General features: G+C 40.1%; 1 protein-coding gene across 3 annotated transcripts in view; it reads left to right on the plus strand.

Annotated features, from left to right (window-relative positions):
• The window catches only part of dennd1b (DENN/MADD domain containing 1B), a 108,499-nt gene that overhangs the window by 70,490 nt on the left and 10,263 nt on the right, over positions 1-27,746 (plus strand). For all 3 annotated transcript variants that reach the window (XM_044361525.1, XM_044361527.1, XM_044361526.1), the window contains 7 exons: positions 5,211-5,336; positions 9,868-9,969; positions 18,099-18,189; positions 19,514-19,554; positions 20,991-21,026; positions 21,505-21,561; positions 22,964-23,053. In XM_044361525.1, the coding sequence (XP_044217460.1) occupies positions 5,211-5,336; positions 9,868-9,969; positions 18,099-18,189; positions 19,514-19,554; positions 20,991-21,026; positions 21,505-21,561; positions 22,964-23,053 (543 nt within the window). The remainder of the gene's footprint in view (positions 1-5,210; positions 5,337-9,867; positions 9,970-18,098; positions 18,190-19,513; positions 19,555-20,990; positions 21,027-21,504; positions 21,562-22,963; positions 23,054-27,746) is intronic.

Here is a 27,746-nt window from a genome sequence, read left to right on the forward strand (position 1 = left end):
CCGCCTACAGTAAAACCCCCCTCACATGCTGTACTAACTACATGTTAGCTCAATGCTGGGAATGTGGTTGCTCCACCTCAGTTACATACTATACACTACTAACGATCCTCAGCGTCCAACAACAAGCTCCAAACAAAGTATTTGATTTTTTTTTTGTTGTTGTTGTTGTTCTTGTTGTAGAGTCTCTCATTTTACCAACTGCAAAATGTCAACATCTGTTCATTTGAAACATTATATTCCAGGTTACGATTGTTTTAAATGACTCTGAACTGTGCACACACTTCTTCTTCTCTGCAGTGTTACCAGCCCTTCATTTACTCATGCGGAGTTTAAAAGCTGCACTTCATTTTCACATAGTCGTTCTGCCGGCGGTTCGCTCTGGATTAGAAGTCAAAAAGGGAGAGCAGCATCACCCACTGCGTTAGTTATTGAAGTGAGAGATGACATTTAGCTGTAGTTAATTATGTATGCAAAACTCAGCCGCTCAGCTGCTATAAGAGGTCAGCTTGACAAAGTAACCCCACACCGGGGAGAATCTCATGGCAATGAGATAGCCCTATTAAAACACACACACACACATACACACACACACACACTCACACAGACCCCTTCTCCCCCTTGCTTTCTCACTCTTTTTCATTTTGCCTGAGTAATGTATTGTATTGCATGAACTTAACAGCAGATCAACATACTGTATGACTAATAATTAAATGTCTCCCTACATGCATTAATGGTTGAACTATTCTTGTCTTTTTTCATATTTATTTTATCTAGTCACTTTGCTAATTTAATATTCAACAGTTATTTTTGCTATCCTACCAAAGGCTAGTAGTTAGTGATCTTATGTGATAAAATATGAGAAATGATATTTAACTCCACCCCATCAGCCTAAGTAATATCCCCGTTATTGTGCAGTTTCTGTGTAAGTCTGAAACCAGAGGTTATTTTAAAAATATCATAAAATATGTCATATTTATTTTAAATTGAATGAATTAATGAATTTTAAAGAGTTGCACGCTCATTGTGTATATGCATTTGTGTGCATGTGTGAGAACACTTGCCGGTTCTCTGTGTGTCTTTGTTCAGATTTGTGTGTGTGTGTGTGTGTGTGTGTTTGCATGCACTTGTGTGTGTGTGTGTGTGTGTGTGTGTGTGTGTGTGTGTGTGTGTGTGTGTACAGTTCAGACTGCAGCACATCAAAAGAAAGTGGGAGATTTTCATAACTATTTTTTTTCTTTGTAGTTCTTTAATTGCGTCCCCATGGCTTTCTTTCCCTGGACAGAATCTTAAACAAAACATTCTTTTTTTGTGAGAAGAAAACCCAACTTTTTATTTTTTATTTTTTTAACAACAGACAAGTGTCAGGGTCGTTATTTGGGAGGGTTTTTTTTAATGCTCTAGTGAAAATTTAGTGGAAAATTCTAAATATATATTTAGAGGTTTGTGTGCAACTTCCTTTTCTTTCATTTACCCATTTTTTAATTTCTTAAATAGTAAATGTAATATTGTTAGCCAGGCTCTTAAAAGGTTCTTTCAATGTTTTGTTTATTGGTTATTAACTGACAGTAGAAGTTAATGAATTGTCTAATAGTTCGTTAACAGCAGTAAACAGGTTTCATATGTTTTTTTTGTTTTACTATAAAAGGCATTTAAAGTGGCATCATTGTATAGAAATGTCACTTGTTGTCATGTAGAAAATAAAAGGATGAAACATTTTGTCAGGTTAAGTTTTAGAAAGGTACAGTGGCAGTTGTAGTCTGCTTCATCTCCTACAAACAGTGAGATGTGTCAAAGCTCACCATAACAAAAGGTTTTCATTCTGAGATTCTCCAAAAGCTTGTATAGGTGTAAATGTATTACAGAGTACCAGTCAGAAGTTTGGACACACCTTCCCATTCACTTCAATGAGAAAGTGTGTTGACTGGTTCTGTATATAGTACCTGCAATTTATGTATACACATGCATGATAGTGTGATATGAGTTTGTATCCCAGATGTTTGTGAACGTATCAATGCAATCGAGGCACCGTGTTGTCTCAGCGCACACATGCACAGACACACACTCACACACACACACACACACACACACTCACACAGATGCCTGGTGTCACCTACAGTGGTATCATCCCTTACAGTCAGGCAGGGATCATCATTGCACCTGCTAATTACCATCTCCAGCTGGAGAGTTAAATGGAGATCTGTTCTATGTCTGACCTTTGACCCCATGCTCTTTATGTGACGCACTTCAAACCCTGTTTGGGGCTGGCTGGGCTGGGCCTTAATGAGGCCCCATGTCTGCCCTCTGTGGGCTGTGCGCCTTGGATGCCCCGCTTTCATCCCCGACCATCTTCCCTTGATGTAAATTGAAAAGATCACAGCTATGGGGAGAAGACCTGTACTGGAAAGGCCTCTCTGCATAGATTATGAATATCATAACTCAACAGTTTTTTTTTCTTTCTCTTCCCCTAACCACCCACTCCCCTCTCTCCTCCTGCCACCCCTTCCCTGTACAATGCTATAGTTCTAATTGGACCCAATGGGGGACTCTCTGCCTTTGATCTCATCACCGCCACTGTGACTTTACACTAAAAAATGTCACTGCCAAATAGGGTTATCACCTGTAGAGCCTGGCCTTCCTCTGATGCCTGTACGCATCTCGTTAGCTTCACTCAAACTGTAGAAGTTAATTAGTTTGACAGAACCATTACCGTGGAGGCATACCTGATGATTGTGGCGTAGGCGCCATATTCAAAATCCAATTACTAAACACACATTTATTTTTTGTGTCTGATACGTGAAGGAAGGCACTGTTGACTGTGCTTTGCTTTTCTATTAGCAAAACCTATATTCTGGTATTTGTCATGCACTTGCTAATATATTTGTGATATGTGATAATTTAATTAATCTCCACATGTGACTTAAGAAAAATATTTTTCATCATGCCTAATCTCATGAATAAATGTGAAACTTTGAACTTATCGCTTTATCACCCATTTTTCTCCAGCACTGAGAAACAAAACACAAGTGATTGTGTCCCCACCTCATTAAAAAGTGTTTGCCACTGCAGTGCTCTCACCCGTTCAAAGCTGCTGTACAGAACTCTGTGTGCAGAGTAAACTCAGCTATCCCATCTTCTCTGACAGTCTTTGGGGTATGCCTCCCCCAGTTAGACTGACATTGTGTTCGCTTTGATTCTCCCCTCGAAAAAAAAGACAGTTTAATGATTTGCAAGGATGAAAAAAATCAGTGAAAATGCACATAAACATGAAATATTAATTCTAGAAAGGGCTTTACATAAACATAAAAGCATTTAGCACAGTGAGTGAATATGGAGATGACACTTGTTAATTTAACCGTGATAAACTTTCTGTTTGATGCCTTGGAGCATTTGCAATGGCAGCACGGGGATGTTGTGGAGAGTGAGAAAGCCCAGGGGAGAGGAATCAACACTGTTCGTTTTGTCTTTGTCCCAGTTTAAGACTGCCACTCTCTCCGTCTCTCTCTCTGTTGGTTCCCTTTCTTTCTCTCTCTGTTTCTTTCTGCCTGTCCTCTGTATGAGCTTTTGCAAACGCTTTGCTTCTCCTCCCTGAAGTTTTCCTGATAGGCTAATTGCAGACACCAGACCGCAATATCCCCGTATCGCTACAGCTTCACAGCATGATATATTTGGCCACCTCTGATTGAAATAGACCTGATCAAAATTGTATTATAATGCAGAAGAGCATGGGGTAATTTAATGGTAGACAGAACATCAAATGTTCTGCTTTTATCTCTTCTTTCTTTTCCTGCCCGCAAATACTGCTGCTATCAATGGCAGCATTAAGACTAATAATACTGATATATGGAAATAATTATAAATGTGTAAAGAGTCTACACCACAAAATGTTGCACTGTATTAAGGGGTGATTGAATGGACTGGTAAAATATGTAGCACACTGTTAAATGTAAAAGGCAGACTGCTAACTAAAAATGTTAATTTACTGTTGTTTCACACACACTTTTTCAGGTCTTCATGTGTAGTCAGTTTTCTCATCCCATATTCAAGCAGCAGAGTGGTGTACCCAGAGAGCGTTGGTTTAATCTGCCCTGCTGTAGTGCCCATGAGCAATACACCAAATCCTTACCAGCCACAGTTCTGTAGGCGACCCTTCTCTGAGTTCTGGATAGAAAGACTAAGCATTGATCCGAGCATTTGTAGTCTATTATGTGTTGGTATACACTATAGAATATGAAATAAAACAATGCAAAGTTCTCAGTGAAGAATTACAATTAATCTGTTTTTTATCAATTGAGGTTAAATGTTAAACTTGTAGTTTTTTTACTTTTAAAATCATGATTCTAGCCCGTGCTTTTGCTAACAGCCCACACCAAACTGCATTACAGTAATCTAGACCTCCTGTGCAACTCAATCAAACGTTGTGCTTTTGTGCTAAGTTGGCACAGCCCACACAGAGAGCAGCAGTCCCTCGCTATCTCTGCCTCTTCGCTCTGCCACCACAGTCAGACTACTGCTGAGCAGGTGAGGAGAGCCTCTTGACAACTTCCTTCCCAGACTCCCCAGGGCCCAGTGGCCGGGGTGAATCTTTTGTCATCCTAAAACAAGCTCGGGCCTGCTGCTCCTCCACTCTCGCCTGGAGTCCTGGAGACAGAGCCAGGAGAGGGGAAAATAATTAAAGACATTTTATGTCAAGAGTCCCCTTCTAGAGGGAGTCTGGGAGAGCCAACAGGGGGAGGGGGGAAACAGGAGGACTGGAAAGAACAAGTAGGAGAGTAAGAAATGGAGGGAGAGGCGAAAAGCAAAAAAGGTGATGGGGAGGAGAGCGGGGGTGGCATCCTGGAGAGAGAGGGTGAGAGAGGAAGAGCAAGGATGCGAGTTTCTATTTCCTCTCTTCTGTCCCCTCCCTCTCGCTGCCCCCCGTCCTCTGCTCAATTAGCAAAGCAGCAGGTGCTCCCAGCAGCACAACAGATAAGCTTAGAGGGAAGGCTGAAGCTTTTTCCCTTTCTTTTCTTTCCTTTTTTGAGATGACCTGCAAATGTGATACTTCACACCCAGAATAGGCTAGCTGTTTCCTCCACCAATTTCAGAGGTGATAATTTAACTTTTACCCCTCCATCGCTCCTTTTCCTCCCTCCCTCCTATCTCTCTCTCTCTTTCTGACTCTGTGTCTCTCTCTTTCTCTCCCACATTCTCTCTTTTATGTTGTCCACCAGGTGTCCTCTCTGAAGAGCAAGCTGAAGAAGCAGTCAACAGCAACAGGAAGTGGTGTGGCGAGGGCCTTCCTGAGAGCACAGGCCGCTCTGTTTGGATCCTACCGAGATGCCCTCAGATATAAACCTGTAAGCCTCCAATGCCATTAATCACTACTATTCATCCTGTGGAATAACTTTTCTATGTCATATTAGGGCCCTTATATACTTAAATCAGTTTTAGATTACCTTATATGCTTGTTTGCAATGAAACCCAGTGTGAGATAGATCCAGTATTTGAGCTAACCTTGTTTAAATAGTCATCACACCCAAATTACAAAGTACAAATGTGCAAAGAAACACATTTACCCATTTCTTGCTGGTGTTATCTAGCCGTGCAAATAGTTTTTGTTTTATTTGTTGTGCGATTTCAGCGTACACCCAAATACAATGGAGGAATTTGGGATTTTGTTTGCGCTGCTCACACGATTGATTAATTTAATTTAAGAAGTTTAGTAGAAACGTGTCTTTCTAGAAACCATTTACCTCCTTGTTTCGGGGCAGACAGTGATTTCTCAAAACATGGACAAATTAAAACAAAAGTCATTACAACAGTTTATAATATTCACAGACAGGACTTAACAACTCTGGAACGTTGTCAAGGTGGCAGCTATTTTATCTTTTGTCAAGATGATTGTTAGGTAAAGATTGTGAGAATTAAGGCATTTTTTTAAAAGTAATCCAACGGGAATGTGAGCTTGCATGTACGTGATGATTGTCCAGTGTAGCACCTTGCCATGAGGCTTTGTTTATGCTGCAGCAAATGTTGAACCTGTTTCATATTTTTTTGCCTGAGCCCTCTGTTCTGGCACACCCACTGCACAGCCAGACTGACCCTATTCATATGAATGAGAGGGCTCTGTTTTTTTTTTCACATGGACACAATGGCACAAAACAAGCATAACTCCCAAAAGGAAGGAGAGTTCCTGTAAGACTGATTGATAATTACCATTTTTCAACAATGGTTAAATTGCATATGAATAACTAGACAACTTATTGATAAAATATTGAGTATAAAGCCCACAGACTGCATTTTCATTCACAAGCAGAAGTATTCACAGACAAGAATATAATATAAAATATATATATATATATATATATATATGCTCTTCAGAATGTGTAGCACGCTGTAGCGATCTCAGTTTAGGTGAACTGAGTCAAATTTCACTGGAGTCTGGTAAGACTGGGGCAGTTTTGACTGAAGGTAAAAGGTGTGTTTTCAGATGGAGTGCAGAGCTAAGGTGGGCCTGTCTGAGGCAGTGAAATGTCAGAGGAGCTGAAAAGAGTCAGGACGTTCCCTTTGAAGATCCCTTATAGCCACCTTTGGTGTTTTACTCTCCTTTACTAAGCCCCCCTAACATTTCTTTTCTGGATCTTTTCTGCTTATCAAGTCTGAGTCAGGGCAGAGCAAACTACAGCATGTCCTGTTTGTCAAATAGCGAAGCCTTTGTTCCTTTGGCTTTGAGATTAATTGGACTTTGTGGACTCCCGGAGTCAAGATGCTACATTATTGATGCTGTCTCTCTTTTCTCTGTATACAGACAGTATACGAACAAACTGCCTCCCCTCTGACATAAGCACTGAGACTCAGTGTATGTGTGTGTTTGTGTACATGTGCACAGCATGCAGTAATTTCTCAGTTCAATCATGCTCTCAGTGTTTTCTTTTAGACAGGATCTGTATAAAAGCCTTGGAGTTAACATACATGTACAAACTACACATCTGCCTACATGAAGGTACTGGTGATATACCCCATGCTCTGATATCTGTGGAGTATCACTTTGCTCATTGTTCTGAGCTGAGGAAAAGCTCTTCCTAGACAGCACTGATCCGAGCGCCTTGGTTCACGGGCCCATATGCCTTGACAGAAGGAGGGGTGTGGATGCTTGGTGGGAGTCTTGCTGAGTTGTAAATGAAACAATACTGGAAAATGATAATGAGTTGAAAAGCAATCAGCTGATTAGAACAGCATTTCTTAGGTCATCAATTTCAGTACACGTCGACGTTCCCCCAGGTGCCTCTCACCAGCTCAGAGCAGCGCACGTGTCTGGAAAATGAACCTGAAATAGCAATTCAAATTAGTTTTCACCACCATTGATGAAGCCAAGCTGGGTAGGTGGGTGTGCATATTCCAGACTGCGTGCTCTGTACTATTTAGGGGCAGAATTAGCAGAAGTTCTACTCAAGCAGGCATGTAACCAGTTCAAAGCATCCAACCAGATGTGAGAACTCTGGGTGTGGGAGGTCGGGGTGCCATCACATGTTTGAAAGTTGTACTGACAGTTTTAGACACCAAACTTAACAGTCTTGTGTACTGCAAATACATATAACCTGTGCGGTACGAGTCATGCTCAAGTTCATTTAAGTCTATATCGAAGTGCATCTAAAAACAGCTGAATAAATGAATAGTTGTTACCTCAGTGATCACTGTTATTCTACAGAATATTTGGTATTTCAGTCTCCTTAAACGGAAAGGAGCTTATCCTGGTCCTTTTAAAAGAAAAGCCTGTATTTTATCTGATTAATCAGTCCACATGTAACAATATTTAAACAATAATTTACATTCTTTGATAGCTTATTCTTCAAAAACTTATTAACAGCTATCAAACATTACTCACTTACTATGCAGATGAAAACAGTGACACATTTGCCAAAATGTACAATGATTTCTAGCACATAGGTCATGCAGCGTCCACAGATGAGTTTCATGCTCACATATATGAAGGATGGTCCATAATACATACTGCAAATGATTTAGTCCTTATGTAAAACAAAACATGTATGCATGTATGAATTTGAACCCTGACTTTGCCAGTCCATATGTCCAGGAAACATTTGGAATACAATGTTAACATGGTAGTACTACAGTGTGCGTGGAACAAGTTAACAAGTAGTGCTCCCCCACCACTCAGCATTTACTGTAAAAGGACCCTTCCCTTAAGCAAGGCTATAAACCCTTTGCTGTTTCAGTAAATGTGTTAGAGTTATATTGTGTTCATACTTTGTAAGTGCTACTATAGCTTTATTGGCTAAATTCAGCTAAAGGTCCAGTGTGTAGAATTTAGCGGCATCTAGCAGAACAGACTTTGCAGAAATGGAATATAATATTTGTAAGTATGTTTTAAGTAGTCTATAGTCCCATGAAAATAAGAATTGCTGTGTTTTCTTTACCTTAGAATGAGCTCTTTATATGTACATAGAGAGCGGGTCCTCTTCCATGGAGGCCGCCATGTTGCACCTCCATGTTTCTACAGTGGACAAACCAAACACTGGCTCTAGAAAGGGCCTTTCGCATCTTTAAGTTTTGCGGCCACCGTAGGTTCTCCTACACACTTGGAAGAGGAGGGTGCGGGGAGGGGTATTCATTTGGAATTGTATAAATTCTATATATTGGACCTATAAGTCATTGGTTTTTGTACTTGAACTGGAAGTTAATGTCGTCTTTGTTGTGCTAGGTGATGTTGGCAACCCTGTTAAAATGTTAACAATTTGGTGGACGTTTGGAGATTCCAGTAGCAGCAGCGGCAGTTGGCATTCAGTGCAGGCCTGTGTGAACCAAAGGGTTTTGTTGGATACTGATGTGTACACAGACCAAGTCTTAAAGTTCTCTTGGAAAGTTTTTTGTAGTAGCAGTTAGTTGTTAGTCTCAGCATGCTATTCAGTTTTGCTAGCTGCAGTATGGTCCGAGGCTGTAGCAACCAGATGGAGACTGGAAAGATGATTAAACTACAACTGAAGCTACTTTCAACTTGGGCTTTTACGAGAGAATACGCCTTAAAAACTTTTAGTGATGTAAGGGGAGCAGTATTCCTGTGATGTAATTTGGGCCACTGGTATCATCCGCCCATCCCTGAATGGGGTTAGTCTCCAGTGTTGTTAAGTTGTTTTTATGTGCCGCACTATGCTAAGAGCCAGAAACAGACAAAGCACATTGTTTTACACCAAAAGAATTTAGAGCATCATTGAAATATGTGAGAATTATGTTAATTATGAGAAAGCATGAATTGGAAATGACTGTGGGGCTGAGTGTGATTGGCCTGCAGTGGTTCTGTTGTCATCCTCCGTGTCTATAGCTCACAGGCCAACAGACATGATGTAAGAAATAGTAATAATGTGATAATGTGCTCATGTGGAGTACTGTGGAGTTTACTGGGACACTGTCTTCTGGTCTGAGGGAGATCGGGTGCGCTCTGCCAGGGGAACTGTTTTAAAGGGGACTGTTTCTTTTTCTTTTTACTTTACTCTTCCTCCTTTTTTTTCCCCTTCTTCCTCTTTCCTTCCTGTCCCCTTTTTAGACATTTCTGTTTTCAGGCCCACTTAGTTCACTAATGAAGAAATCTTTTGAAATAGTTACTTATGAGGGAAGAGTTTTTACAGTGCATAATGATAATATACATGGTGTGAATTACTTAGTTATTTATTTTATTACAAACAATATTGTTTAGTTTAGACCCCCTGCATTTCAAGGCACCAACCACATCTGCCTTCCTTCCTGGTGTGCATTTCTGAACTAAGTAAACATGGTTAAAAACAGATTGGTACAAAGAATAGTGAGCCAAAATTAATTAATATTAATTGTTTATTTTAATTTTTGCCAATGATGTCTCTGTGGACTCCTCAGGGGGAGCCGATCACATTCTGTGAGGAGAGCTTTGCGAACCATCGCTCGAGCACCATGAGGAACTTCCTATCCATGGCTGTCAACCTGCAGCTCTTCAAACAGGTACAAACAGCTGCCTGTCTGTGTGTTTGTGTGTGTGTGTGTGTGTGTGTGTGTGTGTGTCTGTGTGTGTGTGTGTGAGAGAGAGAGAGAGAGAGAGAGAGAGATTGTGTGAGTGTCTGAGTTTCTGTTAACCACAGTTACTACTCATTTTGGCACGCTGTAACCAGTAAAACTGATTTGACCCTAGAAAATGGGTAAATTCTGGACATGATATTCAACCTTCTGTGTAAAAACAGGACCTTTACTCATCCTCAGATCATAATTATAGTTGGCTAAACATCTGCTGTCACTTACATGGGTACGTTGACAGATGCACAGCTCTATCCTGAAAGCTATAGGCAAGCACAAATAGAAAAAGATGACTGAGTGCTTACTTGGTAGGTTACTCTGTCCTCTTCCATCAATGTCAGTTTTTTTGTTTTTTTTGAGGAGATCCTTTATTTAGAAGGGTGAAAGTCTTCATTTTTACAGATGAAAGTTGTCTCTTGACACCTCTTGTGCTCAGCAAACTGTCGACTTGGTAAAGTTAGCATTTAGTATCTTGACAGTTCAGTTGTTCAGAGTGATGAGAAATGGAGAAAAAAGAGAGGCCTGGTATTGTAGACGGTTATTGACCCTTAGAAAATGTTAACTATGGTGATCTCTGCACACACATTTTAATGTGTCTTTGTTTGCTCAATTTTTTCTGGTGCACAAACACAACCATGACAAGATAGGCCCATTAAAAGGATTTCTACCATATAAAGATATTTTCACTATTCACACATGCAGCTACATTGAGGAACATTTACGTCTTACGCCTTTTCACACATGCCATGTCAACGCCGGAATAAACAGGGCAAGGAACAATCCAGCAGATGGTGGTCATGCAACACTTATGGATGCCAACCGCTCTGCGCGGACTGAGAAGAACTCCCTTATCATAAATCTGTCCAGTTATCAGCCATTCTTGAAAAAAAAGCTTGTTTGCAAACAAAATAACTTGCATTGCTTGTTAGTTATCAAATCACATGCGAAAGAATTGGCAAGGCAATCGTAAACAAGTCGCAGATTCAAATATGTCATCAGCGGAGTCTTGTGATTGGTCGGCTCGCTCCACGTGAAAGCATCTTTCGTAACCCTTTACGTGCTTGTCCCTACAGTGTTACTGGATTTATTCACCACAAAGCTGTACCGGCATTTCCCTGAAATATTACTAAGTCTTAAGGTGGGAAATTGGCGCTACAGATTTTTCTAAATATTGATTCCTGCTCCCATTCAAACATGACCCCATGCAGGAAATGTTCCCGAACATTTCAGGGATAGACTGCATGTGTGAAAGGGGCTTTATTAAGATGTATTTACAGGTGAACCTGTGAAGCAAAAGATGTGACCAGAATTTTAATTCACTCTTCAGAAAATTGAAAATTCACTACTGGTAGATATTGTCAACTCCTCTGTGGTCATGTGTGTATTTATGTGGAATGAACAGTATATGTGTGTGAGTGTGTGAGCAGGTATCCTTTATTCATGTGTGGTTACAGGAGTTTTCCTTACAATCACTCATGTATACTTAATATGTTTTTCCCCCAAATCCCCTTTAGCAACACTAAACTTAGCTGAGCCAGAGCCGAGTGGGAAGACACCTCTGGCTCCAAAGAAAATGTCCTCTCACCACTTGAATTTTTCTTTGTGCTCTCTGACCCGTGACAGTAGTGTGATTTACCCCCGAGAGTACAGCACAGCAGCCCTCAATCAGCCTTTTGTTTCTCTGGACACTCTGCCCCATCTATAATTTTCCCAGGCAGAGCAGATAGCAGAGCAGCAGTTCAAAGCATCCTCCCGGCTGGCTCCTGCCTCAGTGGTAGCATTGGGAAACAGGCCCTTATCTTTTCTCTAGCACGGGGGATGAGGTGAGCTTATCTCCTCCACTCCTCTTTCTACTGGAGTGAGAGAGGCCAGTGGTCTGCCCGAGCTCTGCTCTGGCCATGACCCATATCCGCTCACGAACACGCAAACTCAACTGGTGTGACCACACACATACACATATAAATTTTCACATGAATAAGTACTAACACTGCAGCTAAGGATGCTTGGATATTTTCCAGTACCTCTGCTCATTCTTCTCTTATTGATTATTTTTATACTGTACCATCTGTTATTATATTTCAAGCTGTTTGTTCTGTTATGTACTATATCTATAATCCAATATATTGTCTTTATTGTCAGTCGATTTATTATATTTAGACCAGTAAGTAAGACTGCTGTATCCTCAGTATTTCCCTTAATTCAACAACATAAATAGCATTTTGCCAGTGATTTATAAACTGTGGTTGCTATGTATTGTCTAAAAAATAGATTAAAATTGACATCTAAAATAGACCATTAGTAGTATAATAAAAAAGTTATTTTGTTTGTTTTTATTTATTTTCCCTATTCTCCAGCTACAATGAACAGTTTATTTCTCAAAGGGGTTGTTGACAGAGGGAAACCTCAGGGCGACATAGCTGCCACTTTTTGAGTTTAGTAGTGTAAACAAACAAGTTGGGTTGTTCAATTATCAAGTAACCAATAATCAGTGACTGAAACAATATGTCTAATAGAATATGTTCAGTGATGATGTTCATTAATTCAGTTGCAAACAATGCCCAAGGTGTGGGACTTCTCACTGTCAGCTCTATGTTAGCACCAATTGGTCAAACATGAGTCAAATTCAAACCATATTATCGGGGCTGGGAGACCACACGCAACACACATTACACCACGCTGAAGCACACATGCGTTACCTGAGTTTGAGGTGTTACCATCTCAGCAGGAAATTGCTTTTCTACAGGTACTTTAAATTGTGATTGTGTTTTCTTTTCTCATAAAGCAGCTCTTTTGCTCTGTGATCAGCTAAAAGTAATTCCAGTTTTATAAGGAAACAGTGTGGAGTTGTTGATGAAAATTCAGCTAAATATTAAACACTTTGGGAGGTATATATATGACCTGCTGTAGTGGACAGAGAGACCATTGTGCTACCACATGACACCGAAGGCTAACAATAAAAGTTTTTATTGCAACAATGTATTATTTGTGCATTGTTTTGGATAAACACACCTGCTCGATTACTGCAATATAAATGTGCCTCAAACCAGTCTTATGCAAAATATTTGCATTTCTCTCATTCACACAGATCTGAGCAGCTGAATACCTCAGAAGTATGTGCCTAGGTGACAAAAAGCAGAAACAGAAGTTATTTCATCTCATGTCTCTATGAAATATAGATGCTGAATCAAACCTAAATACATACACACCTCTTAATATGTCAGATGTTCACATGTGAACACACTTCTGTTCCTGAAGTCTTTGCTCTTGCGCTCGGTCCACAAGCCAATCTCCGTTCAGACCAGAACAAGTGGGAGAAATCTCCCCAAAGAATGCAGGGGAAAGCCTGTTGACATTAACCTGCTTCCTATCAACCATCCTCAGCTCCTACACATTTAAATACTCACACACTGCCATGTGTGTACTGTGCCAGCAGAGACTGATTCAATGAACTCTCCTCCTCTTATTGACAAAACTAAGCCCTACACAGGCTTACTGAGTCTGTTGGGGGCACTCATAAATAATTTACTGTCAGGAGCCTTTGTTGACAATATATGTCCCATCAATCAATAATCATCCGTCGTTCTCCGTGTACATAAATGTGATTAGTGAACCATTTTCCAAGAGAGGGAAAGTTGTGTCCTTCATAACCAAATAATTCAATTTTAAGACTGGTCATGTTGTTGGTACATCCACTCCATTGAGTCCAGAAGACCCCATATAATTGCATTTGAAGTAAGCTGGAAATTACAACCAATAGGATGATAGATAAAACTACCTGCCACCACCATGGCCTTAAAACACCAATGACTGCTTAACACTGGCTCCAAAAAGCTCTTATTATACAGAACTCAGTTAAATAAATTGCATTTTCTCTCTCAAATTGCAAAGTCAGTTTTTTCTTGGAGACACAATGGTGTCAACACCTCATTTCATTTACTCTTATACATATCTTGGTAGAGATTTTGTTTAGGCTTGATGAACATGTGTCTCAGCCTTTCCAGTTTCCATAGTGTTTGCCACTCGTTCCCCAGACTTCATCCCCTTTGGGCAAATTTGGATTTCTGTGTGCTAGTAACTAGCAAAGATGGTGGCGAGCTGCAAACCCCGAACATCACAACATCCCCTCAGAAAACTATGGTTGACTTCATTTACTGTACACCATATCTGAGTTTCTGCAGTTTATGGGCCAAAATTGCCAGGTTGAAAAAATAAATTGAATTTCCTTTAAGGTCCATATGTATGGTATTTCTCAGCCAATGATCCCCTGTAGAGACCTAAACCCAATTTCTGGTTCCACTATTCCAGAGTTTAAATAAGTGTAGACCACTGTGACCGACTTGTGAGTGAGTCAGTATGCTGGTAGCCAGATGGGATAACTCTCCCTCTCTACTGTCTACAGCTACAACAGCAACAGGAAACAAGATGACATGCAAACATGAAGAGATGGGGCAGAGTTTGAGTGGAACTCGGCGTGCCTGAATCTGTTCTGCATGTTCTGACTTGACTATATTTACAGATATAATTTGGCTGAATGTTCATGGACAAACATATTACTGGATTCACAAACATGGACAAAATCAGAATTATTTAATACATCTCCTTTTTGATTGGGTGAAGGAAATCCTGATTTGGTCCTAACCTGAAATTATTTTCTTCATCTTTGAGAGTTCTCTTTTTCTATTTTTTGTGATTTAACTCTCCAAACAAAGGAAATGAGCCCTTGTGTTGTGTGTTATGTGTATGTGCTCATGCGCTTGCACATGTGCATGAGTGAGTGTTGTTTAAGTGTTGGTGTGCATGTGTGGTGATCACAGTCTGCCATTGTTGAGTAATATCTAATTAAGGCCCACAGTGAGGCAGGTAATCTGGCCGGGGTGTGTGCAGGGAGAGGGGGGGGGGGTATAAGTGGAGGCTTTGGCTTGGTGATGATTTGGGTTGATTATCTGCACTAATTGGGCCAGCCAAGTAGGGGAGCAGTGGTTGGAACCTGCAGTCTCACCTCTCATTAAAATGATCTAATGATGAGTTTCCAGCTCTTCTGACCAGAGGAGTGGGTGTCCGTGTTGGTCGCTAGTTAGCAGGCTGTCCCTTAGGACACGCACACTAAAACAACCTACACTGTTGTTACACTTTGGATACACTTGCAGAGGTGGGAGTAGGACTGCCACAGTTAAAAATGATGCGACAATATGTTTATGTCAAAGAAAAGTGTGCTATATTTGTTTTTCTAGAAAATACAGTGCTTGAAAGGTAGGAGGTGTTGGTTGTTAATTAATGCAATCATCAGCTGAAATAAATTCCAGCTTCAAATCTAAATGCTTATTTCCCTTAATATGCTAATTATTTTGAGTGACACTACTGGTGATTGTTTGCTGCTTTTCCCTCCTACCTTTACCTTTAAGTAAACCCTAAAAAGATTGAAAAGTGAGATTTTAATCTAAACTTTTAATCTAAATATTAGAAATTGTCAAAAAAAAACTGTAGAAAGTATGTTTTTCTGGAATTGGTATAAATGCAGTTGAAAGAATAATACTTTCCACACATATCTTGGGATGTTAAAGAGAGCTAATTTTAATTATAACTATTCTAATTATCTGTTAACTCCCCCTGCTCTTTCATCTGATTCTATCTACGGATGTCTGAGGTCTCATCCATATATTTACGTAGGATTAGCATTCTAGGCTAACAGTGTGTCAGCTGTGTGACTTTATATCCACGGCGTGACGTCTGTCAGAGCCAACAAACACCGTGAACACACCTGTCACCTGCACAGCACAGTGCCGGAAACAATGCAGCTACACCTTATTTTTATACAGTCTTTGGGCTGCACACAGCATGGCACCGCTATGCTAACAATGCTAGCCATGCTAACTAGCTGCTAACCATCATGCTAGCTGGTAAAATTGATCTGTCGCATCTCTTTGTATCCACAGGTTGGTACTCCTGTCAGTGTCGGCGCCTCCATGTGAGACGCTTCGGTCGGTAAATGTGTGTTTTTAAAGGTGCAGTGTGTAGAATTAAGTGGCATCTAGTTGAACGGACTTGGCAGAAATGGAATATAATATTCAATATGTTTTAATTGGTGTGTAATCACCTGAAAATAAGAATTGTTGTGTTTTTGTTAACTTAGAATGAGCCCTTTATATCTACAAAGGGAGCGGGTCGTCTTTCACAGAGCCCGCCATGTTGCCCGCCATGTTTCTACAGTAGCCCTGAAAGGACAACCCAAACACTGGCTCTAAAGAGGGCCTTTTGCATTTTTCGCAAGTATTGTGGCCACCCTAGGTTCTTATACACGCTTGGAAGGGGAGGAGGATGGGAGGGGTATTCATTTGGTTGCAATCTGCAACCTTACTGCTAGATGCCACTAAATCCCACAAACTAGTCCTTTAAAATCTATTTCAGGACTGCGCTCACTCTGTGCTAGGAGCTCCACTGTAAACACCCCCTGAGAACGAAATTGAAATTGCGCCAGTTCATTTTGAAAGAGCAACAGCCAATACCGACCAATGGTTTAACTTCATCACTCAGTGAATCAGTCAGTCAGTGACAGTCAGACATTCGGGGTTATAGGTCTGGTCTGTGGCATAACACCTTGAGAATTAATAAAGAATATTGCCGCTGCACGTGTTTTTACACCTGCCCAAGATTAGCCCCAGAATGTCACCAGAAAGAATTATATCCTTGCAGACATTTGCTTACATTACTCACGATGGGGCAGGAAACTAACAGCAATTCGAGGTCAATGTGGTTGTATTTAGTTAACAGAAAACAGTGTACCATGTGTGTGACTAAGTGATCTCCACTCCTATAATTGTTTTGTTGAAATCAAAGATTTTTTATGGTTAGTACATATATATATATTGCAACCAATATTTGTGGCCATGTACAATGTGCGGCCTTCCTCTTACATCAGAGTAAATGCTCCTGAATCCAACACATCCTTTGGCCTGTTGTCATTCCCGTCTGCTGCTGCTAATGATTGGAATTTGTTACAAAAAAACACTAAAACTGGATAAGTTTATTTCTTTCACTGCCTTTAAGGGCCTACTTACGGATATTTTAATGATACTTGTAAATGTTTTTCTTCTGTTTGATTAATTAGACATTCTTCTTTTTTTTGTTGTTTTTTTTTTTTGCTTGTTTGTTTGTTTTTTGTCCCCTACTCTCCTTCACTCTTTCAAATGTCTTCTGGCATTTGCCAGGTCGTCATTGTAAATAAGAATCTTCTTAATGTCTTGTCTGGTAAGATAAAGGTTAAATTAAAAAAATTAAAAAATAAATATACTGCACATACATAAATACATACAAACGTACACATGTACATACATACATACAAAAACTACATAGACAACATACAAGATCAGCAGATCACTGAGCCTATAAACTCGGAGGAAAGCAAAAGTTCTTGTAATGAAAAACAAAAAAACCTTTTAATGTGTTTGTAACCATTAAAGACATCAGTTTGTTTTTTCTTCGTCCTCCTCACCTCATCCCTGCTTTTATAACGGTTATTACTAAAACTCACAAGACATTTATCATGCTTTAATGTTTAAAGAATGTTGTTATTGTATCATTTACGTATGTGTCAATTTACATGTGTGTTTACTTTTACTTGTGTAACATATTTACGTGCATTTGTGTGCTTTCGTGAAATGTGTAGCTGTAGCCGTCTTGGCTGTTAGGCCCATATTTATGAGATGGAGTTTTATGCGCTCCATGTTACAAAGGGAGGAAATGAAACTTCCTCATGTCTCAGACAGTGTGCAGCATGTAGTCTGCTGCCCTAATCCCTCACCTGCTACACATTACCAAATCCCTATTACCTGCAAACCACCTAATCTTGGGATGTAGTTTCCGTCAGGTAGGATTAATAACACCCACTTTTGCCTGAGTGTTTGAATCTGTGTCTATGTATGTGTGTGTGTGTGTGTGTGTGTGTGTGTGTGTGTGTGTGTGTGTGTGTGTGTGTGTGTGTGTGTGTGTGTGTCTGTTTAAGTGTGTCCACATTCTCCCCCTCCTCCCCTCTTTAATAAGCAAGTTGTAATTTATGGTTGTAGTTCATCGACGGACGGCTGGCCAAATTGAACGCAGGCCGCGGCTTCACCGACGTGTTTGAAGAAGAGATCACAGAGGGGGGCTTCTGTGGAAGTGAGTAGTGCCAGACCTGTTCATCAATTAGTCAGATTATATTGATTTGCCATATTTCATGCAAAAGGCAGAAGGTATTGTGCCAAAGTAAGATGTAAGAAGAGTGAACAAAACAAAACCTTTTAAAGTCATAAAAATTAAAAAAAAAAAAAACAGAAGACATTCAAAACCTTTCAATGGACACATAAAATCAAACTAGTCTCAAAACTTTTAAACAGCTAGAGGTACAAAGTAGACAAAACAAAAGTGATTAATTGATCAGAAAGGTTTAAAATCATATACTGTAACATTTTTGAATACATTTACAATACGTGAATTTTAAAACATTTTAAAACTGCCCATCGGTCGAGTCATTTTTGAAGAAGCTGTGAGTTTTGAACTCACATGCGACCATATAAAGCACTTCTATTAATGCACCGATGAACTGTGTTAGTTTTGGAAGAATATAATGTAATTATGATTGACACAAAAGACAACATCAAGCTTTGAATTATGCCTTGAAACGGGTCTTTTCAGGCTCCACCTTCCATTGTGAATCGGTTTAATTTGTTATATTTGACATGCGTCTACAATGTCATGTGTAACAAAAAAATCTTCTATTGGAGCTGATAAAAAAGGTTACTTGTAAATCTGGATTGGATGTGGCAAAAGAAGACTGATGAAAGAATTAATAATGTTTTGTCAGCAATGAGTGTCATAACAGGTAGAGACTGTGCCCGAGACATCAGAAGTTTGAGTGTGAAACAAATCCCACAGGAACGCTCAGACAAATTATGTCATTTTGATCCTAACACCTCAGGTTTGAGTCGTATTTACATGGAGGGGAAAAAAAAAACAGATGTACCAGCTAAACATTCATCATATTAGTGAGCTTATCAATTATGATCCTGAACCAAACCTACATTGTCATCTGTAATTCCTCTGAAAACTGTGAGAAAATCACAACTTTTATACAGTCCTCCATTCTACACTTATAATTCCTTTATTTTCCTTTATACACTAATTTTACAATCAACAGTTAATCCTATTCCTTATTTATTTTTTATTATAAAGGAACAAAAGAAGAAAATATCTTTTTAATGTTGCAAGTTTTACAGAATAAAGATATGTGTAATCCAAAGATATATCACAGAGCTTTCATTTTTTAAATTTTATCAACCTGTCTTAAATTTGAAAGGCTCAATAATGTGTGTGTGCGTATCTTTCTATAGGACTGTGTCACAGTGTAATATACAGAGTTAGCTTTGCTTTTGCAATGTTAATGCAATGCTACTGAGTGCAAAATGATTAATTCATATTCCCTGTGTTTTATACATCCCTTCAGGTAACTCGAGGTCTTATCAGCAATGGATGCACACTGTAAAGGTATTCACAGAATGTCCTGTGTATCATAACTGAATGCTTTTATCTATGGCTTTTTTTAATGTTTCACTCATTTTACTCCCGAGTTATATTTAATTGAAAGCGTGATTGACACGACTAAATGTTTGAAGTCGTGGTGTTGCCTTTGGAGTGAAGGGCTGCTTGAATGTACAGATCCAGCTCGAGTGCAGTTTGGTGTGTGAAGCGGCGCGTGCAGCAGGACAGTGGAGACAGACAGGGAGGGAGACAGGAGTGATTTGACGTGACAAGACGTCCTCCGACATGACATGTTGATCTGGCAGCAAGCACAGGCGTTACTTCGTTGAACCGACCCAAGAACATAGATCTCTCCCTCCTTCTTCATCTCCTTTCCGTCTCTTTCCTCCTCTCCGTTTCCTCACTATCTATCTCTCTTTATCTCCCTCTCTCTCTCTCTCTCTCTCTCTCTTTTCATCTCTGTCACAGACCCCCCTCTGTCTTTCTCTCTTTCTCACTCACTGAGTATCTCTCCCTCACCCTCCCCTCTCTCCCCCCGCCGTCAGCTAAGGCTGAATTAGTTCTCTAGAGTGCTCTTCAAAGGTTTGTTAAAGTTCACATTTCCTGACTGACAGGGATCTATAAGAGGGGCCTTCACCTCGGCCCCTCTCCTCCTCTCCCTCTGCCGACTTCTGAAATGCTGTCTGCCATTTACTCTGTTTAGCCGTTTAGCCGACGCTTTGTGCTTACACTAAAGACCAAACAGAGAGAGAAAAAGAGTGAGACGCCAAAGGAACTGGGAGAGATGCAGTAAGTCGGAGAGAAAAAGAAGACAGACACAGAGAGATATTGGGTACCATAATGTCAGTCTGCAGAGCTCAAAGTAGAAATCAATCACGCACGGTCCCTTCCATCGCTGTCTTAGTCTGCTTCTAAATAAAAACCTCCTGAATGCTATGAATCATGCAGTTTATCATGGCTCAGCGATATGATACTTTGTCTGGTGTCACCACTAATTTACTGAAGTTGTATTACAATACCGTTTACAGCTGTAGAGGGAGTTTGACAACGAAAGTTAGGCTTGTGCGCTGGGGTCGCATCATGTGTTTTGAAATTTTGATATTCTTTTTAAACACCGATATACTGTGCATCACTCTATGGCAAATGAATGCAAAATCAAATATAGAATAATCAAACAGATGATCAATGTAATGAATTGTGTTCATCTGTTATTCTTTATGTGTAAAATATTTTTCTTAGATCTTTGTAACAGTTTCCTCTAAGTCATTAATTTGGACAACAGAAATGTTATAGTAAAGTAGATAAATGATAATGATCCTGTGTGCATATGTCAGTAATTAATATGACACAAATTATGGGGTTGAAATGTGTATATATATGTGTTTAAACTCACTCAAAACGCCTCTAAGTGACTGACTAATAATTTTCTGTGTCTATAACAGAGAGGAGGAGCACTCATCAACACCGCTGTGATAAAGGTACGTTCCTCTGCAAAACTGCGTTAATAGGCGTCTACATCAGTGTAGCTTGATGCACTTCCTTGTTCAATATGTACACACCGTAACTCGAATCATCAAGTCTTGAAAATTCATTGAAATAGAGCTCCGATGATGACACGTTGCACGCTTGCATATATGAGAAATTAGCAACTCTTGCCTGTTTGAAATTGGCTGTGGAGGGAATGGGAGAATTGTTCTTGACTAGACTATGTTTGATGAGCAGCACTGTGTCGTTATGTGCTGTACAATAGGTGGTCAGGGTTCCCTTTCATGTTATTGCCTCCTGTTAGTGTGCGAAGCTCTCTTATCCAGCCTTTTGTCTCTGTGTTTTTGCCACAGGGATCAAAGCCTTTCTTGATGTTACATGAAACCAGAACAGAATGTTAATGCAACATGTTTTGATTAATAATCTGTGGGTGTGCGTATGTGCGCATGTGTGTTTTGTTTTTCCTCCTAGGCCAAGAGTCATGCCAAGAGGGGCATCCGGGACATTAAGGGCAGACTTAAAGCGAGGGTGAGCGGCGCAGACCTTCACACCTCTCTGACTCACGTGCACACACTCGTAGAAGAGCGCATACACACATGTACACATAACTCTGTTCTGAGGCACACGGAGAGACACACGCCCCCCTCATAGAAACAGACAGGAAAGCTGCTTTACATGGAGTGTGTGATTCTGATGCAGGGGCCTTTAATGACTGTTGAAGCCTGCTTAGCGCTTTGTTCAGGGCTGTACATTTTTAACCAACGCCCCTCTGGCTATGGCCTGTCATGTCATCCGAGCCCTGGCCCCTCTTTCTCTTTTATTGTCTGCATATTTCATCAGTAAGCCTGTGATTTCCTCAAAGCTAATGTAACGAGGTGTATGTTTCCATAAGCCTGATGGATTTGATAAGGCAATAGCAGTTTGATCTGTCAGTGGGAAATTGAGGAGAGATGGCACTGATGATGAACAAGAGGAGTTTGCAGTGTTCTGCAAAGTGTATGCACACACAAACACGCGTGCACAGCCAGGAGTGGCAAATAGAAATGCTTAAATCTATTTGATTCTGAAGTTAAACAGATTTCCAAGGCTTTCAGAAGACAAATTAATTCTAGTTCTTAGGAGCACACTTATTCTGCAAAGCTTTTATGTCTCTGCCAGCTGTAGACATCTACACTAGGACACTAAAAGGACAAACATATTGACATTCAACTGATTATTGTTGTTATAACCTGCTAGAGAAAAAGTTTTAAGGCTAATTTCTGTTATTGTCAAAAAAAAAAATCCCATGAAGACCAAAAATAACAATGCATCTCTTAATACTTTATGATTCACTACCATGTCTGTGACTCTTGAGACTAATTTCCTAAAACAGCTGGGCACTGTAGTTTTTAGCAAGCATTATTCAAATATGAGTAAATAGCGTATTTGTTTGGGACTATTTTCAGCTGCGGATTTGGTGCGTAATGAGCATTTATGGGATGTGTGTACATGTGTGTGTAAACTACTCAAAATAAACTACAGTGCCCATATTCGTTGTAATAAAAATGACACCCAGTGCAACGGTGGGTTTGGCAGACTTTAGCAACACAGGCAACACTTGTTAGTCGGATTATTTTATTGTTAGTTTTGTTTTTTCATGGGATTTTTTCTGACAATAAGGAAAATATTGACACTCCCACTTTAACTTTCATAAATGTCACTGAGAAATAGCAGCAAACTGGACAAATAGCAGCATTTCTTCAGTTCAGAAACCTATTGGATGAACTTTTATATGGTAGAAATGCATCACATGTGTTGCGGTTTGGACCTTTCACATTTATGCAAACATACAGGATTCGTAAAACTCACTGATATTTTAGTTATGATGATAGTTTAATTCATGTATAACACAAAATATCTAAGATTTATATTCATCATTTCTTCCTCTCAGGAAGAAGAAGAAGAGGGGATGACTATCTGTGCAGGGTCTCCCACCAGCACCAAGAGCCTGTCTCCAAGGAGACTGCAGAAGATGAGACGGGTATGATACACACACACACACACACACACACACACACACACACGCACATCAGTAAATGAGTTAACTACAGCTACACTGATCATACCAGAGCTCAGTTTTCACTTGATCGACATGGATGCAGTGTTCCACTTCTGTACTCCTTCCGTCCACTTTTTCTTCTCATTCCTTTCTTTTCTCCATCTTCACATCACTCTCTCTTTCTCTTTTATCTCCATCCCTCTCCTGTCTCTCCCCCTTTCTCCCCCTACTCTCTCTCTCTCTCTCCCTCTCTCTCCCTTGTAACAACTCTTGGAAGCACATTAGTTTGTCAGGGTGCCAAATGTAATGATAAGCATTTTTTTTTTCCTTTCAACGCACTCATGTTGTACATTCAGTATTTTTCTCTGAACAGCACGGACAGTAGAAGCAACTCATCTGCTGGTCAGCATTTCCTCTGAAGAATTTGCTTTTGCACCATAAGTGGGTAGCACGTTTTTTTTTTTTTTTTTTTCTTTGTTGTGTGCAGAACTGGCATGCGATGTGCAAGCACATGCGCGCTCACAAACTACGCATTCATCAATAAATTCATCAGGAGAGTTAACATTTGAAAATCCGAACATTGTAGTGTGCTATAAATGTAAATGTTCACATATATCTCTTAGCTTTGAAAGTTTAGTTTCAAGTAATTAAAATTGCACACTTCTGTACAGTACTGAACACATGCACACAGCCTCAGGGATACTAGTTATATCTCCCACCTCATATCTTTACCTCTGTACTCACAGCTGGAGCTCTTCCACCTCTTACTGCTAAATAAAAAAAAAAAGTAGACTCCCAATTCAGCTTAAAAAAAAACACACACACACACAAAAAAAAACCCTGCCTGCATGCACACGCTGACATTTTGGTCACAGTCATGTAAGAGTGTGATTAGGAGAGGTTGTGCTGTCTCTAATTAGCGTTGTGTTTCCTGTGTGTGTGATGAGGCTGGAAAGCCTTAGCGCAGAGGAAGGTGTGACGGCCGGGGAGAGGAGAGGAACGGCAATTAGGGCTTTTCTAAAAGCCTCCTCGGACACCCTCCCCCAGCTAATGCACACACAAAGCTGGGCCAACACACACATGAACACACACACACACACAGATTAACAGTTAACATGCAATTGATGTGTGCACACACCCACAAACACGGGCACACCATATTCAGGATATACACACACACGCTCACACCCCTGTCCCTGCCATTGAGGCCTGTTCACTGCCACAGTAACGGGTCCCCGGAGACCACTGGAAGAGGCACACACAGGACACAGGATAGCATGTCCCAGAGCACTGGTTTTGTGTGTGTGTTTGTGTTTGTATATAGTCCATTTGATTCTCTATACACAATGCTCTTGCCATTCTGCTTTTTTTAACTTTGCCTTCCTTCCATTACTTTTTATAAACATTATAGTTTATAACTCTGGTATATCAGTATATTCGCCCGGCCCATACACATTAAAACCCCTTTCCAAACCCTCCTGGGTTTTGTGTCTAAAAAGTCTGACAACCCAAGATTCTTTTCTGTCAACTGAAGCTAAGACTGAAAATTGAGAAGCCTAGAAAGCCCTGATAATTTATGGCCTGTCAGTGTGCAATAACCCCTGAAAGATTGAAACTCTCCAAAACATTTGTCAGGACATTCTTCTGGAAATGTTTGATGCTTTCTGTGTTTTGTTGGTTTTCAGAATAGTCCCATTAGTTTGTTTTCTGTCATTACACAAAAATTAAAGCACAGTAATTATACAAGAAAATTAACTCGTTCCCATACAAAATGTTTATGCTAAATTCAGGAAGAATGCTATTTGTTTACAAAAATCTGGAAAATCATTTGGCAAGAATATAATAAAATAAAGATACTTTTAGTTTTAAGTTGCTACCTTTTGTACTTTTACTTGTAACTGGCTGCTTAAAGCACACCATAATTACATTGCAGTTATAGGAAGTCATAGCTATTGTTCTTACTGCGTCTTACCTCGCTGCGTCTCTCACCTTTCTTTTGTTTTTTTTTTCTGAGATTGCCTCCTATGAAATCTCGATACTGTTGTTCTGCCCACAGCTGTCTTGACCAGGTGCACAAGAAATTGATCTCTGTGGGACTAACCTGGTTAAATGAAGGTTAAGTATAATGAAAAAAATAGAAAAACGTACCTTTATCCACACACCTGCCCACACACAGGCTCCTATAGAGCTGTGCCTAAACCTACCCGCATTTTCTATAAAATATGGTCTCACTCCCTGTCTGTAGACATACCAAGGTCTCGCCTCTGTCCATACAATCCACTTTGTCTCATCTTTGCATTAACAATCTTTAAGTTCAACTTTAAAATGTTCAAATATTTAAAATAAGAAAGAAATATTACTTGTCTTCTTTTTAATGAAGGTGGAAATATATTGAAGCAAGAGCAATGATTCTGCTTATTTAAAGATATTCAACACTAAGCTCACCTCATTATTTACTATAAGACAAACCAAATAACATATTGACATATTTTTTTGTATTATATCCTTGGCTACACCTCCTCCCGGTATCCTCTCCGCGTGTCCATTCCTTTGACCAAGTGACCAACAAAGGCTTATTCACCTGCTGCATAAATTCAGAAATATTTTTGCGCTGTCATAATCTCAAAAAATGTGATCTGATTAAAGAAATTCCATACTCTATGAAAAGAAAAAGGCTGATACATTTTTATCATTCATTTTCAGAAAACCCCTCCATGTCTGTCCTTGAAATGAAATGAATGATCAGGGAGTAGCTCCTTTAATTAATCATAGCAAAGTAATGAGAGTAATGAAATTCATATTCTATTTGATCAGCCAACACATGTACCAAAGTGAAAGTGCTGCTGTCATATGCATACATATTTCAGCTGTATCCGGCAATGTGGGTGATTTGTAGTGTTTGGTGAGCTTGTTGATTAAGAACGGAGGAGTAATCCTTTTGTGTGACAAAAAACAAGACTGAATTGGACTGCTGACTTCTTGTCTGATACAACAAACAACAACTATTGTTCTGGCTTCTGAATGGGTTTGTGTGTGAGTGCCACATCTGGTTTTGAGATTCTGTTACAGATTTAGTGTAGTTGGTGTTTGTTTATGTGTGTGCCGCTGCGATATTGTGCTGTAAGCGTCTGCAGATACTGTATAAAGTGTATCTTTACCCAAGCATTTTCTTTTACATGAGCATGTATGTGTGTGCATGTACACAAACATGCATGCATTTAGCAGTTTGCCTCAGGTTGGAGGCAACAGAGTGACAGCTGTAAAGAGAGCAGAGGAGTGTAGAGGTTGGGACAGTGTAATGGACAATGACAGCCAGCAGGCTTGTGGCTGGGCTCAGCCCCAGGCTCTGGCCTCTTCACCTGGTGGGGCAGGAGATATGCCAGCCCGGAAAACACCACACAGCTCAGGGTGGAGGGGAAATAGGGAGCTAACACAGATGTAAATCAGAGGAACAAAGTCACATGGATACTTCAGTGTGTAAAGGCTGCAGTGTGTGTGTGTGTGTGTGTGTGTGTGTGTGTGTGTGTGTGTGTGTGTGTGTGTGTGTGTGTGTGTGTGTGTGTGTGTGTGTGAGATAGAGAGAGAGAATCCATGGTTGGATGTGTTTGTGTGTGTGTTCCATCAGTGGGAGACAGCTCATGTGTTCATGGCCAGTGGACACATATGTACACTGTACACATGACTTGTGAAGTGTCTGTGTTTGTGCGATGATGATTTCAGGATGAAGAACTATCATTTGTCTTGGAGTTAAACACGCTTACACTAATATGTATTTTTAATACAACAACACTTAACTTGAAGTATTGCGCATAACACATTATATAGTCAACGAGTGTGCATTCTATTCAGTATATGACTGAAAATGCTATAACATGGACTGTATGCACAAGCAATGTAAATATAATAGCTAATAACTATTTCAAAGTATATTCGTGTAAGGTAGATTATAGCGCATACGGCATGTGTTGGTTATAATTCATAATAATGACATTTTTGATATGATTCCAAATTGAAAACGGCTCAAATATGCTCATAATGGTCATTGTACAATTAATATTGAGGATAAATATTGCTGGTTGACTGTTAACATGCCTCACAATGAACTTTAAATGCAGTGGCGCTGTCCATACAGTAGCTATGTGAGCGGCTGTGTGTTCACGCGATTATTTGTATGTGTTGTAGCCTCTACTTCACTGAGTTTCGCCCCACTTCAGACACCCAACTGGCTTCCTCACTGAAACCAAAGTGCCATCTCCTGGCACATTCAAAGTACTGCACTGCAGCCATTCACAGAAAGACACCTGGTGATTTTACTGGATGAGTTTAGTTTAGTCAAGTAGAATGAGCATAATGCACATTTCCCTTCTTTCATATGGCTCCTGTTTTAAGCGAAAAGGAAGTGGGCTTTCAGCAACAGCCAGTTGGACAGATGAGCAGTAGATCTCGCCTCAAACGCTGTTTTTTTCCCCCCCTTTCGAGTGAGCAGCTCTTAAACAGGCAGACACAGACTTGGCCGTACTTCTGCAAAGGCTCTGATTCTCCCCAAGGTTTGTTTGCATTTTACCGGCATCTCTTTATAGACTCTGCCAAGCTATGAGATCAGTGCCCACTCAGAAATACCATATGAAATGTATAATGTAATACTGGCTATTAAAGTCCACTAGCGTTTGGCCCT

Source organism: Thunnus albacares, chromosome 9 (genome assembly GCF_914725855.1).
Source record: "Thunnus albacares chromosome 9, fThuAlb1.1, whole genome shotgun sequence".
Lineage (NCBI taxonomy): Eukaryota > Metazoa > Chordata > Actinopteri > Scombriformes > Scombridae > Thunnus > Thunnus albacares.